Raw genomic sequence first — 14,963 nt, 5'->3', positions numbered from 1 at the left:
TTCTACCTGGACTGCTCCACGAGATTCCTCCACCTCTGCATAAGCATACTTTAGCAGATCTGAATCTGGAAATCAAAAAAGTAGTAAGAACAAAAGGTTAAAACTGCAGAAAGAAAAGCTGGAAAAAGAAGCAACTAACCCCTAGTAGTATATACCCACTTCAAGAACATTTTATCCAGATATAGGAAGAACACAGAGAGAGAGGCTATTGCACGCATACTTAAAAAATTCTTCAATGAAAGGAAAAAAGAAAGACTCAAACTACCTGGAAGAGCCTTCAAAGCTCGTTGAAAAACTTTGATAGCAGCGTCTATTGAACCACTTTTTGCATGCCATGTAGCATAGTCATACCATACGTCAGGATAGTGGTATAGATACATCAGACACTGGATAAACAGAGAAAGAACATGGTAAGCAATTCACCAAAGGAACGCTTTTCTGTGAGAAGTAAAAACTTTTCATACAAGACAATGGCAAACAAGCCAAAGAAAATTTTTAAAAAAATATATTATTTAACTTGATTACAGTAACAATTTAAAAAAGAAAAATTATGGTGAAAGTAATCCAAAGGGTAGAACCGCGATTTAAGCTTCTAAAAACTATACTAATCAATAGAAGTATTTCAGATACCTGTTCATAAGTGAATATTATTCTTTTGTTGGAGGAGGTGCTGTCTATCCTTTGAGGATTTCCCCTGAAATGCAATAATATTCAATAAACGAAAATCTATCAGAAAGATCTACCTCATATTTTTGTCTTCAATTCAGCATCCATGTACTTACAGTAATGCATTTGAACACAACAAAAACTTTTTATAAATTTTTTTTAATATAAAATAGTAAAAATGTATTAAAGAATCAATGGTACCAAGGGGGTACCACCCCCTTGGTACAAGTAAAAGAAACAACAATTATTAAATTTATAAATTTATAAAGTTATAAAATTCTGGATGATCTTGTCCAACTTACCATTGGTTGGGTGCAATCACTTTTTTTCTATTCCAAAAGAAGTATTATTAGAAAAGAGAGGAAGAAAAAATGCAAGTAAAAGAAACACCAATTTCTGAAAGACCTAGAAAAAATAGGAGAACAAAGAAATGAAAAATCCATACATAAACTGGACCCTGATTCCTTTTCAACAAGGACAAGGGATATACCTAGAAGACCATGTGCCTTGGCCTACAAAGGAATAGGAAGAAAGGAATAATTTTGAAGATTCTAGCATTAGGCTCCAACTACAAAACCCATATGCCAGCAAAAAGACCACCTCTCTAAAGGATCCTAGCTCCCTTCTTTGCCCCAACACCATTAAGTGAAGAAATTTAAAAAAAAAAAACAATCAGAGAGAAGCCGTGATACCCACATCACGCCAAAAATATCAATAGTATAGTCCAAATATCAAACACACATCATAGTAAGAAAAGGTGGCAATGGAATTCATCCCTCTTGAAGCACATCATATGCACATCTGCTGAGAGATCATAGTTAGTAATTCAATTATCCTCCCAAAACAAAATGTGAGATCAATCTCCGACCCTCAATCAAGTACGAGGAGTGTGTTAGGACCTGGCCTCGACATGTATTTTACAGGGGCTTTGAACAATAAAAGAATTTAAAATAACTAGTGAGAAAATTAAAAGAAAAAGAGAAAGAAATATGGAAAGAGAGAAAAAAGATAGTTGAGATTGAGAGCGAGAAAGAATTTTAGAGAGAGAAAGAGTGTTAGATATCGGGAGAGAGAATAACAAAGAGAGAGAGAGAGAGAAATCTCGGGAGAGAGAAAGTAACAGAGAGAAAAAGAGAGAGGCCAAGAGTTCAAAGAGAGAAGAGGCTAAGAGAGGAAGAACACAGAGAGATAAAAGATAGATTTGTGAGATTAACTTCAATACATTCCATGATCAATTTTTGTTTATAATCCATTATTTATATACATGAAATGGTACATAACTCTTTTTTTCGAATTGTCAATTGACACCTGGAAGTCAAAATCTACCATCGAGAGGAGATCTTCTTGTCGAACGTGTCGAGCGGATAGAGAATGATGAAGAGTCAAACTGATTCGCCGCGTTAAGAAATGACAATGGTTCAAAAACCAGTTCGTCGCCTAGGATTTTAGGGTTTTAAATACCCCCTCTCCGATCGTAACACGTGTCCCTCCAGTTTTCTCATATTCTAGCAATGTCCACTTGTGCGGCCAACTATAATTCAATTCCTTGCAAACACTTCCACAGTTCTCCTCGTGCATCCTTCCAACTTTTCAAATTCTCTATTTATTTTCTTACTTGTGCAACAATACCTTCCCCTAGAGCATCAATCTTGTTCTCAAGATCGAGATTCAGCTTCCAAATATTCGTTGACAAAGAAAATTGTTATTATTTATTTTAAATTATATAAATATATTTTATTTATTTATTTTTATTGTGCTACTCGAAGAATACTGTGCTATGTTTTGCAGAGATAACATCAAAGACCTTTTGCATTATCCTACTACTCGTCCTCCAGAAGGTTATTCACTTCACTTTCTCCTTCCTCTTCTTCACAGTTCTCTATTGCCATAACTATTTTTTCTTTACATAGATGCCCCATAAAGTATATTGCTCTGCATTTATCACAAAGATTGTTTCCCCTCAATTCTGAATTATTTGGACCCCTCAGGGGTGTTACTTCTTGAAAATTTTAAATTTTAGAGAAATTTTCAATGATGCAAACACTTCCTTTGGAAAAATTTGCAGAGTACTTCAATTTATTGTGACGGTCGATGATATCTACTGCTTATTCTTGCCATACAGCCAACTCAAATGCGTCAGGTGCGGGGCTTGTGCATCCTCATAGTTGGTCTAAATTCCTCCATTAAATCACTTGTAAAACTGTAGATAAAAATTTTTTCAAAAAGTTCAAGATTTTTTGTTAATAACAGGGACCTTATTTCTTCAAGTTTTTCTTCATATTGGAGATCGATATCTTCTTGGATCAATTTATTGAATTCCTTCGTAATGTCTACTCCAGCTAATTCTCCAAACCTTCTACAAAATTCTACCTCAAATATTTCTCATTCAAACATACTAGGTTTTCTTACCCATGAAACCAAATTTCCGCCCTATGTCCCAAAAACATCGAAATTGTTTCCACCTTACTTTCTTCAAAAATGTTGAAAACATGAAAATATTTCTTGCATCTTTTAATCCATATTCTAGAATTTTTCCTTTGAAGATAGAAATTTCAATTTTCAGGGTACGATTTCCTGTTTGATTATAGCCCTCATATCTGAACTGCTAACCCCTATTTCTTTGGTTTTAGGGTTTGGTAAAATTCATCTATCAATATTTTTAAAACAGAAGCAAAAGGATTTACCCTTTTGGTTGTTTCATCTATATGTGCGTTGTCTTACAAGAGTTCGTTCAATCATTCCAATTGTTGGCTGAACATAGTCAATCTTCGGTCTTCAATGATTCGGGTTTGTTGCTAAGATTCATACATTTCAAACCTAAATTCCGAGAGTTTTTGGTCTACATCACGCATATTTTCCTCCAAATTGGGAGTTTTTTGAGGTTCGGACACGATGATTTTACCCTTATTTTTCACCATAAACACGAAACTTGTAGGAGTTTCTTCATAATCAACTTGCTCTGACACCAAGTTGTTAGGATCCAGCCTTGACATGTACTTTATTAGGACTTTGAACGGTAAAAGAATTTAAATTAAGCGAGAAAATTAAAAAATGTTAAGGAAATCAAGAGAGAGGAAAAAATGTAGTTGATACCAAGAGAGAGAAAGGATTTTAGAGAGAGAAAAACAGAGAGAGAAAGAGTGTTATAGAGAGATCGGGAGAAAGTATAACAGAGAGAAAGAGCGAGGGAGAAATCTCGGAAGAGAGGAAATAACAAAGAGAGAGAAAAGACACCAAGAGTTTAGGGAGAGAAGAGGCTGAGGGAGGAAAAAGATAGAGAGATAGAAGATAGATTTGTGATATTAACTTCACTACATACCATGATAGATTATTGTTTACAATCCATTATTTATATTCATGAAATGGTACATGATTCTTTCTTTCAAACCATCAATTGTCGCGTGGAAGCTGAAATCCGCAAAGGAGATCTTCCCATTGGATGCGTCGAGCAGAAAGAGAAAGATGAAGAGTTGGGCTGGTTCATCACATGAAGAAGAAACGGTTCAATAGTTCAAAAACTGGCTCGTCACCTAGGGTTTTGGGGCTTTAAATACCTACTCTCCAATCGTGACACATGCCCCTCCAATTCCTAAGAATTGACAAAAGCTTAAACATTAAAGCTAATAGTTTTTTCTTCTCTAATTGTTAAAAAAAAGTCCAAAAAATAAAGCTAACACAAAAATAAAAATAGAGTTGTTAATCAAAAATACCATTCATTCAAGAATGAATCTCAAAATTTGCACCTCACATATTTACTTGTAACAAATACCCTTGCATGTTAATAGTTGTCTTACACAGGTTGTAATAAGCCATATAATTCTCACACATGGAGTTCATTTGTTACTTACTTTTCAAGAATAAATTGCACATTATATGTAGGCCGTAATAAACCATATCATTTGATACTTACTTTTCAAAATCTAGAAACCTCTTCCATGCCATCCACTGCTTCTCTTCCTGAGAGCCAAAGAAAACAAGAGTGTAGCTGTGTTAACAAATGTAAAAGAGAAATGATGTTCTACATAGAAGCATAACTTAGGGAACCAACCAATGGAAGTGTTAACTACATAATACAGGTCGAAGAACCATTTCCCAAGGGTGGCTCCCACAAGGAAACTGGGGGCAATTGAATCAACTTGCTTTTGAGGGGAAAAAAATAATATATCTGTATGTACTTAATTAAGTATGATTTTTTCATAGCTTTTGATAATTTCTTAACCCAGTAGTAATAATAAATAGTAATTTTCACCCTGTTGGCCATTATCGAATGTGATTTGAGAACATAACAATTTTTTAACCATAATGTTCTAGCTCCATCCCTACCACTTCTCATGACAGACATACTACATCTAAGAAAATATAACAGCCCAAAACTTGCTACAATACATGCACTTGTGTTGTCTTTAGTCACTAAAGATAAAAAAGAAATAATGTAATAGCACTGGTGTTTTTTCAGATACAAACTAAATGGATATATTAGAATGATACGAAACGTACCAACCATATATAGAGATTTACAACTCTCAAAAAAAAAAACAAAAATATAATGATAATCTGGCAAATATCAGTCAGTTACCAAAGATGTTCTCCATATAGAACAGAATGACGTTTACACAAAATACAAAGTCAGAATCTATTAGTTTTTTGTATTCCCATAATAAAGGACTATGTTGTACGTACTCCATGCAACTTATATTCCAAACAGCAATTCTTCAATTGTAACAATAAGGGAATGAAAGGAAAAAAAAAGCACAGTTACCTTGTAAGACCCAGTTGGTGGCACAGCAAGCATATTCCACTCAATTTCATCGACATATTTCTTCCTTTCACGATAAACAGCCCTAGCACTGTTATATTTTGGTTGATATTCAGATAGAAGTCCTTTTGCCTGCTTCGTAAAATATCATTAAGTTCACAATCCATCAAACTATTTATTGCAAATGCAAATACAGAAAATTATTGGTTATAATAGCAAATAGCTAGCCAAATATGCAATCAAGAAACTAAACTTGATCAGTCACATGCAGCTCACACCCCAACACATTACCAATTGACGGCTCACAGAATTTTCAAAATTCTCATAATCCTTCCAAAGCTGCTCAACATGATGGGTCGGGGTGATGATAGCTCTTTGGAACACTTTCCGAACTGCAGTCATCCGCTGTGACTCTTCTTGCGGACTTACGGCCTGCAATAACATCACAAACAAACCGAAAACAGCAATATGATAAAAAGATTGTGAATAGCCATTAACAGCAAAATCAAATACTAATGATATATTGTTTTTAAAACATAAGGAATATATATTTAACAAACCGGCAACGATCTTAAAAAGGAAATGTACTCCATCCATATGGGGCCAGATGCGATGTCTGCTCCTGGCAATGTTTGCATCAGAAATAGGCACCATCAGTCTACTCCAAAATTATTCTCTTTTGATAAAAGAAGAAGCTTTATTAAAGCATAGAAAAAGAGAAAAGAATATAAAGATGAGAATCAGTTAATCTCCTCAATAAGAAAAAATAAAGAATAAAAATTTCAAAACAGTGTGTACAAAGATATCTCCTTTATTCTGTGTGCGTGATAGCATCCCAGTTGTGACATAGCTCTAAGATGCTCATGTTTGCCACGTGCCCAGGAGCTTTTGCCCAAAGAGACATCACAAATGACTCTCTCATTGAGCTCATGGATCGTCATTGCCCAATCAAGGAAAATCTGTTGATTCCTTGCTTGCCATATACCCCAGAGACCTGTAAAAACAGCACCTTGCTAAAGTACCTGAAGCTTCCTTTCTAACTCCAACCCCCTGAATACATGAGTTCATAAAAATACGAACTGTAGGAGACACCACCCAGCTGAAGCCAAATTTATTCATCAGATTAGCCCACACTTTCCACGCCATGTTACAATGTAAAAACAAGTGGGAATGAATCTCACCATTTTTGAAGTGCAAAATGAATATATTAGGGACAAAGCACGGTGAGGGCATTGGACATGAAGCAAATCAGTAGAGTTAAGTCTTTGGTTGATAGCGGTTCACAAAAATATCTTCACCTTCAAAGTGACTGTAGCTTTCCAAAATATGTTGGCAATATGAAATTGTTTGTCAGTGGGTATAGAAATAAGGTATGTGAAGAAGGATTTACATGAGAACAAACAAGAAGGTTCAAGAATCCATGACCATCAATCAAGTTGGAAGGTAATTTGAATGTTGTCTAGCATGTTCAGTAAGGTCACGACATTTGAAGTCTCCTGATCAAAAGGTTACTATTAAGATGGAAGTTCCAATAAGGTCTTCCTACCGAACTATCAACAAAGCCAGAGACACAAGTAGTATTCTGGTAGATAACTAGTAAACCCTAGGGAGTTTTGTGGCGAGCACTTGATCTCCCAACCATGTGTCCCCCAAACAAGACTCTAAATCCATTTCCCACATGTAGTCAAGTGAGTCGAGTAAAGAAAGGGAGGACTAGGAAATGGATTTTCAAGGACTACAGTGAGTTGTGGATCCCCCAACAAGAACATTCCAGTCAATCCTCTCACCTCCTTGGATATTGTTTATCATCATGTGCCATAGAGAGGTTGGCTCACTAAGGAAAGTGTCATAGCCATTTTTCAAGTAGAGATAACGTTTTTGATATAAGATTCCCAATGCCTAAATTCCGCAAATTTTTAGATTGACAACAAACCTCTCATTGAACTAAATGATCTCTACTCTTCTTACACTTGCCGAACCAAAAGAATTTTTTCATTATACTCTCAATCCTCTCTGCTATCTAGTAGGAATCCTAAATAGAGATAGCAAGTAAACTGATATACTAGACAAACAAGCATTAGTCAACCTAAAGGGAGAAGAGCCCATCCTTCCAACTCTCTACACATCTAGCCACCTTGTTCTCTACCTCGTCTCAGAAAATGCTACTCCTCAAGTTTCCACGTAGTGGAACTCCCAGATACATAATGCACCACGATAACTTCTTAACACTTATAATCTCCATAGATGGTTAATTGAATCATCTTCCATATTAATCCCAAAAAGTCCAGTTTTCCCAAATTGATTTTCAATCTAGACATGTGTTCAAACATATGGAGGATGACAAAAGCATTAGATATGGAAATATGGTCATTTTCCAAGAATAAATTGTATCACCCGCAAATTTAAGTGAGATACCTCCCCATTCTATTTACCCACTTTTAAGCCCCTTACTAAGCTCCTCTTTATAGCCCTTGACAGTATCCAACTCCTTATGTACACTACAAAAGTAAAGAGGAAAGGCAAAAGTAGGTCACCCTGTCTAAGTCCTCTTAAGGCTCTAAACCAATCTCGGGATTTTCCATTGACTATCACTACAAGGGAGCATGAGAACAAATATCCACTAATCCATTTCCTCAATTGATGACCAAATCCCATCGACCCATCACCTGGTCTAGGAAACTCCAATTGATCAGGTCATAAGTTTTCTAAAAGTCGCAATCTAAAAACCAAACCTCTCCTTTTTTATGCCCGAGTATATTCCACCACCTCATTGGCCACTAAAGATGCATCAAGGGTTTGTTACCTCCCATAAAAGCACTCTGGTTTAGTGAGATAGTATCATCTAAGATTTCACTAAGTCAATTGGATAGCTCTTCTATGATAATCTTAGACACTAATCACTAAACTGATTGAACGATAGTATGAGACTTGTAAACTTACCCTTTTCTGGAACATGGGTAACAAAGGTAAAGTCCATACTTTTACAAATGAAACCATTCAAGTATATGAGGACCTAGAATGGAAAATTTAGAGTTCCTAGGATGGAAAATCTCACCGATAAAGAGAATGTTGACAACCTTACTTTGTTGGAGCTATTGAAACCCATTACCATATCATCCCAACTTGACACAAGATTTTGGACCCAGACCCCTCAGGCCTTTACACATGTCCATCTTTCTTCGATTAGCTGACCAAAAACTCCGTTAATAGCCAATTCCATATTGCTAAGGTATTTTAAAGTCTGTGATTCCTTTAAAGGTTAAGGTATTACTTGAATAGCTATTCATTAAAGGTTGAACACCAACTATATGCTCGACCTTATTGAGCTTTTTCTCATATCTATGTGTCACGTGTTTTTAGGGGATGAGAAATGCATCCAAACTTGTCATTGCATGTGATATAGTTTAGAAGTGTGGTCAAAGGTCCTTAGAATGTTTGGTCTTAACTAGGTGACCCCTCCAATATCTAGACTCATTTCTCTCATTTGAATAGAAGATATAGTAATTTCTCTTGGATTTATCAGTTTAAGTAAGAGACAATATACTTTGATAGTATTGATAATTCTTTGATTTAAAGAATCATTCCATCTCGATTGAAAATGCAAATATCTTTTTAAGAAGAAATGAAGTTTTGCTTCTATATATTAGAGTTCTTCAACGACTTCCATAATCACAGCTCCTTTGTTGAATCACTTAACTCTATCTTTCTTGTTATGATCTCTAAAAGAACCCAACCTAAGAACGTTAATGACTTAACTCTATCTTTCTTATTATGATCTCTAAAAGAACCCAACCTAAGAACATTAATGACTTTCGACCTATAAGTTTTATTGGGTGCATATACAAATTATTCTCTAAAGTTTTGACCAAAAGATTGTCCAATGTATTAAACAACATTATTGGAAATTGTCAACATGCCTTTATACCTGGGAGACAGATTGTTGATGCCATTCTGATTGCTAATGAAACAGTGGATGATGCCATTAGATACAACAAGAAATGTATTCTATGCAAACTTGATATGGAAAAGGTATTTGATTATGTTAATTGGGATTTCTTAGATTACATGCTATTGAGACTTGGTTTTGGTACTAAATGGAGAAGATGAATAAGAACATGTGTCACCTCAAGTAGTTTTGTTGTGATTGTTAATGGTGGGCCTTTCTCTCTTTTCAATGCCTCAAGAGGGCTCTGAGAGAAGGGGATTACTTTTCTCTCACTCTATTTATCATCATGATGGTAGCTGTGTCACTTCAACTCATTGAGAAAGAAAAAACTTTGAATCTGATTAAAGGGATCACTGTGTACAAATCTGAGTTGGTAGATTTGTGGAACAGTTCCCAAGGGAAGATCACAGTTTGGTTTTGGGTTGGAAAGAGGCTCAACTGCCCATCATTTATCTAGGGGTTCCGCTAGCCACCAAACACAAAGTAGGTGCGGGGAACCAGTGATTGAATTGTTCAATAATAGATTATCTACTTGGAAGAAAAAAATTTGTCCAAAGGTGCAAAACTGGCTTTGATAAAATTAATTGCGACTTTATAATGCAATTGCATTCTCTGGTCCAATTGTTGTTTTTGTTTACGTATTCCTGATTTACCCATTAGGTCAATCTAGTTGGTTCTTTGTGTCTAGTTTTGGTGTAACAGCTATATTTCGATTCATCCTCTTTTTCCAAAGGTTTCACAATTGGACATTGAACCCATTTCATATAATGGGAGTTGTCAGTGTATTGGGCTCTGCTCTGCTATGCGTTATTCATGGTCCTATCATAAAAAATACTTTATTTGAGGATGGCGATGGTGCAAATAAATTATGTGCTTTTAACCCAACTCAAGTCAAAGAAATTTATTCAATGATCACTGCTAAACGTTTTTGGTCCCAAATCTTTGGTGTTGCTTTTTCCAATAAACGCTGATTACATTTCTTTATGTTATTTGTGCTAGTAACTAGTTTATGAATGTGTGCTCTTTGAGTAGTCGGTCTGGCTTTGAACCTATGTGCCTATGACTTCCTTTCCCAGGAAACCTGTGCAGCAAAAGATCCTGAATTTGAGACTTTCTGCACCAAAACTATTCTTTTAAACCGAAGTATTCATGCTTGGATGGCGGCTCAAGATCAGCCTCCTGAAAACCTTATATTCTCTAAGGAGGTTCTACCACGTGAAAACGCTCTTTAATGGAACTTTAGCTTTAACTGGTCGTGACCAAGAAACCACTGGTTTTGCTTGGTTGGCCGGACATACCCGAAGCACCCTTTCCAATCTCTTTATTTACTAGTTATCGGTGCTCAATATTCCAACAAAAGTGGTTAAAAAATTGGAAAAGATTCAATGTAATCTTTTATGGAGTGACAGTGACAATTGCAAGAAATAAACCTTGTCAACTGGTTGGAAGTCAAAAAATCTTTGAAAGATGGGGGGTTTGGGGTTGAGACCCTTAGTAAAACTAAACAAGGCACTACTTGGGAAATGGAACTGGAGATACTGAAATGAAAATGGCAGCTTCTGGAAAATGGTTATAGATTGCAAATGGTTTAATGGCAACCCGTATAATCTCTCTTATATTAAAAACAAAAATTATGGTTTCAGTCTTTGGAAGAACATCATGTCCCTCAACAATGCTATCTTTCAGTATTCTAAATCAAATATTGGCAATGGAAACAAAACTCATTTTTGGGATGACATTTGGTACGGTTCTGAAAGATTAAGAGACAAATATTCCTTCATTTTTGCAATTGCTAGAAATAAATCGGCCATGGTCAATGAGGCTGCTGGTTCTTTATTCCTACCTCTTGGAGCATCCCGGTACTCAGGAACTTACAAGATTGGAAGCTGGAAGAGTATGAATCCATGCTCCACACTCTAGCACACATCCAGCTGCAAAATCATGATGATAAACTAAACTGGAACTTAAAAAAGAATGGTCATTTCACTGTAAGCTCTCTCTACTCTTTTCTGATCGGACACACCACTGATTTGCTGAGGGTTTTCCCTTCAAAAATCATTTGGAATTATGGCGCTCCCTGCCCCCCTCCCCCCCAGAATTTCATTTTTCACTTGGGAAACTAAAAAGGAAAAAATTCTCATTATGGATAACATGATGAGAAGAGGACACACTACTGTCAATAGGTGCTTCTTGTATAAAAATTCCCTAGAATCGTGCAATCATCTACTTCTGCAATGCCATACCCCCTACAAACTATGGAGCATGATCCTACGGCTCTTGAGAATTTCCTGGATAATGGCGGACACTGTCATCTCTGAACTTCTGGCTTGGGAGGGGCTGGGCAGCAATAACAAAGCACTTAGACTCATTCTCCTCACCATTTTTTGGATCATTTGGAAAGGAAAAAAACAATCGGATTTTTTAGGGGTTAGAACTAGATTTTAATACCATCAAGAATAATTGTTTTCACTATTTTGACTCTACTGTTTTAGGGTATAACTTTGATAGTTTTGACGACTACACACTTTTATTTCAAAAAAAAAAAGTTTTGCTTTTGTATTGCTTGTTCTTTCTACATTTTAATATCTGATTCTACATAATCTACTTCAATATTTTTTTCTTGGTTTGAGAGAATTGATCCGAGATTTTCTTTGTTTTGTTCATCTGATCCAAACTCCCCTTGAGATATGTGGGGTCTCATTTTTCTTGATTTGGATTTTCTAAACCAAATCCAAGAAATTGTTTTTCATTCGATGATATAACCCTTTTTCTTTCCAGTGATGCTTTTGTTAAGGTTTTCATTTTCATTAAAATTAAAAAGAAGTAAATTGCTAAAGACTTGCATCCAAGAAGATTGTCTAAGAAAAGAAGCTAAACCCTACAAGGTGCTATCTTTGCTAGATTATGGAGTATTTTGCCAGCTGGCAACTCTCTAATTTTTAACAATAGGCATACCATTTTATGCCAGCTGTGGATGAGGGTAACATTTTTGGCTTCTTTATAGGTAAAGCACATAGGCCCTAACACAAGCATATCAGACTTACACCACAACGAAGACACATTTATCTTTGGCCAATAAATTGTATCAACTTTTTTCCTCTTCCCATTAGGGAAGTGTTGCTTTCTCATTCCCATTTTTTTTTGTGTAATTTTTTTAAGGATGTCTTATTCTCTAGTGATGTACTTTTTTTCTCATTTCTCAGTAAAAATTTTGCTTCTATCATAAAAGAATGATGGTGAAAGAATACAAGAGTTTCAAAGGTATAATTTCTCTTTTGAAGTATATCAGCCTGTTTTATGTAGAGGCTACCCTCGCTCTACTAGCATCTACAGACCCATTGAAACCATCCAACAAAACCACTATTAAGCACGAAACTATGAAGAATCCATGTCCCTGGATAGTGTGATAAAACCACAACAAGCTCCTCAACGCCCATTCCCAATCTCAACCAAAGATTAGGCAGAAAATCATATTCTCATCTGCTCTTGGATCAATCCTGATACAATATCAGATCAAGATCCTCTACCACATTTCTATTATAAACACTCGCTTCTCCCAATTTAAAACAACCTTTGACACCAAAGGAGTTGAAGAATTAATGTAATAAGGCTGAACTATAGCCTCGCTAGCCTATTTCACAAGAGATCAATGCCTAGGTTAGAAGGCATGCTGAGGAAGTTATTGTTCTTGACCTTAGGACTTTCACCAGCCTTTTGGCTCAATATACCCATTTACTTTTCTCAAGGCTCAAAGATTGGGCTTAGGGAGATTGTGCCGACTTACTAAGGGCTTCAACATATTCCTTCATTTGACATCTCTATGATTCTAACTAGATGAAAACAACAAGCCAACCCCCCGCCCCCCCGCCTTTTTTGGAGCACATCTAACAAGAAGCCAGAGCAGTCTATTCGACAAGAAACAAGCCAAGGTCTACCTCTAACAAGAATGGCTCTGAGATGCAAAACCATCTAAGCAACAATAAGGAGATTGAATTTAATACTTCCTGCAAGATTTATTGTTATTCTTCTATTTATTAAATAGCACCTTTTAGATTTGAGTTATTAAATTAATAACTTCTGAAAAACTTGGATTTGTTTCCCTATAGTTGTTTTAGTTAAGATCAAACCCCATGTAAAGCTTTCTAATCAACAATTATGATAAGCTTGGAATTTATAATTCTAGTGAAAGCATGCCTTGTCCTACCTAGTATTTTTCATCTTTCTTGTTCTTCATCTATCTAATGTTCCATTTTTTCCACTATCTAAAGTCTTCACCTTTATTCCCCCCTCTTTCTCTCCATCTATTCTCCTATTCTCTTCTCTCATATTTTCTTCTATTTCTCTACTTAGTATTTCTTTGCTCAACATTCTTGATCCCTTTCAAGTTCCTCTAGCTCAAGATCATCAAACTTGAGCAAATCTGTTTAGGGTCAGCTAATTTGTTTTCTTGCAAGACTCTTTTTCCACACCTTACACCTTTACCCTCTATGCTCAATGAGACTTTTGTGCCAAGGTTTTCTAGAAGGCTAAAGTTCCTTCTAAGAATAAGGTTTGCTTCTGGACAACTGCTCTAAAGAGACTAACTTACTGATATTTTTTGCAAATCTGCAGATCTGTGTCCTTTCTCCAAATACTTGTTTGACGAGCTTTAAGGCAGAAAATTCTTATAATCACCTCTTTTTGCATTGCAAAGTTGCATCAAGACTTTGGTGTGTTCTTTTAATATTTTTGGTTATTCTTGGGTTTCCATTGAATGTTATCTTTCTAGCTTTCATATGGAAAGCGAAAAGAGTTTGTCGGGTGTGGAGAGGTGCTCCCTTTGATAATTTGTGGGCATTGCAGTTGGAGTGAAATATGAGGATATTCAAGGATTGATTTAACCACTTGTCTTTATTGTAGGACAGATTGGTCCATTTTGCTACTTTATGGGCAAGAACTCTAAATCTTTTTAGAGATGCTTCTTTACTACCTGCAAAGTGATTGGATTTCCTTGTTATTTTTTATATTAGTTTTTTCTTTTTCTTTTCCTTAGTTTCTGTTCAGAAGGATCTCTTGTTCATCTAGTTGTTTAGTTTCTTTTCTTCTCCCTAACAATGTTTCTTTTCTCAGATAAAAAGTGTAAAATATATATTAACAAGGTAGCAAAGGGGTACCACCCATTTACAAAAGATTTACAGTTGTATTAATGTATCAATGAAATTCCTAAAATCCTGATCCCCAATGATGTCATAACCCCATAAAATGGACTCAAAATAATGAAATTATTTGTTTCTAATCCTATGTATAGTTAAGGGAATCAACTTCACAAACTCTCTTTCACTGCATACCCCTTCCCACACCCAGATCTCATCTTTAATAGAACACGCCATAACCCAATTAATTCCCACAAACCCGTATATCACTGTCCATAATTCGTGTGGCATAGGACACTACAGGAGGATGTGGTTGCAAGATTCCGCAGCTTTGTTGCAGAAATAGCACCCATTGATCATAATTTTGCATCTTGTCATCAACTTGTCAATTGTCAAAATGCATTTCCAACTTGCCTCCCAAACAAAGAAGGCAATTCTTGGATGCGCGTTTGCTTTCCAAATC

The 14,963-nt window shown here is 35.8% G+C and overlaps 1 protein-coding gene across 4 annotated transcripts in view; it reads right to left on the bottom strand.

Annotated features, from left to right (window-relative positions):
* CSTF77 (Tetratricopeptide repeat (TPR)-like superfamily protein) overlaps window positions 1–14,963 on the bottom strand; it is a 62,506-nt gene that overhangs the window by 37,139 nt on the left and 10,404 nt on the right. For all 4 annotated transcript variants that reach the window (XM_022036152.2, XM_022036151.2, XM_022036150.2 and 1 more), the window contains 7 exons: window positions 5,983–6,044; window positions 5,714–5,854; window positions 5,426–5,554; window positions 4,577–4,623; window positions 631–694; window positions 266–386; window positions 7–65 (listed from right to left, as the gene is read on the bottom strand). In XM_022036152.2, coding sequence (XP_021891844.1) covers window positions 7–65; window positions 266–386; window positions 631–694; window positions 4,577–4,623; window positions 5,426–5,554; window positions 5,714–5,854; window positions 5,983–6,044 — 623 coding nt within the window. The remainder of the gene's footprint in view (window positions 1–6; window positions 66–265; window positions 387–630; window positions 695–4,576; window positions 4,624–5,425; window positions 5,555–5,713; window positions 5,855–5,982; window positions 6,045–14,963) is intronic.

This window comes from Carica papaya, chromosome 9 (assembly GCF_054855325.1).
Source record: "Carica papaya isolate Zhongbai chromosome 9, ASM5485532v1, whole genome shotgun sequence".
Lineage (NCBI taxonomy): Eukaryota > Viridiplantae > Streptophyta > Magnoliopsida > Brassicales > Caricaceae > Carica > Carica papaya.
Note: the sequence above shows the minus strand (reverse complement) of the source record. Positions and strands in the feature narration are given on the sequence as shown.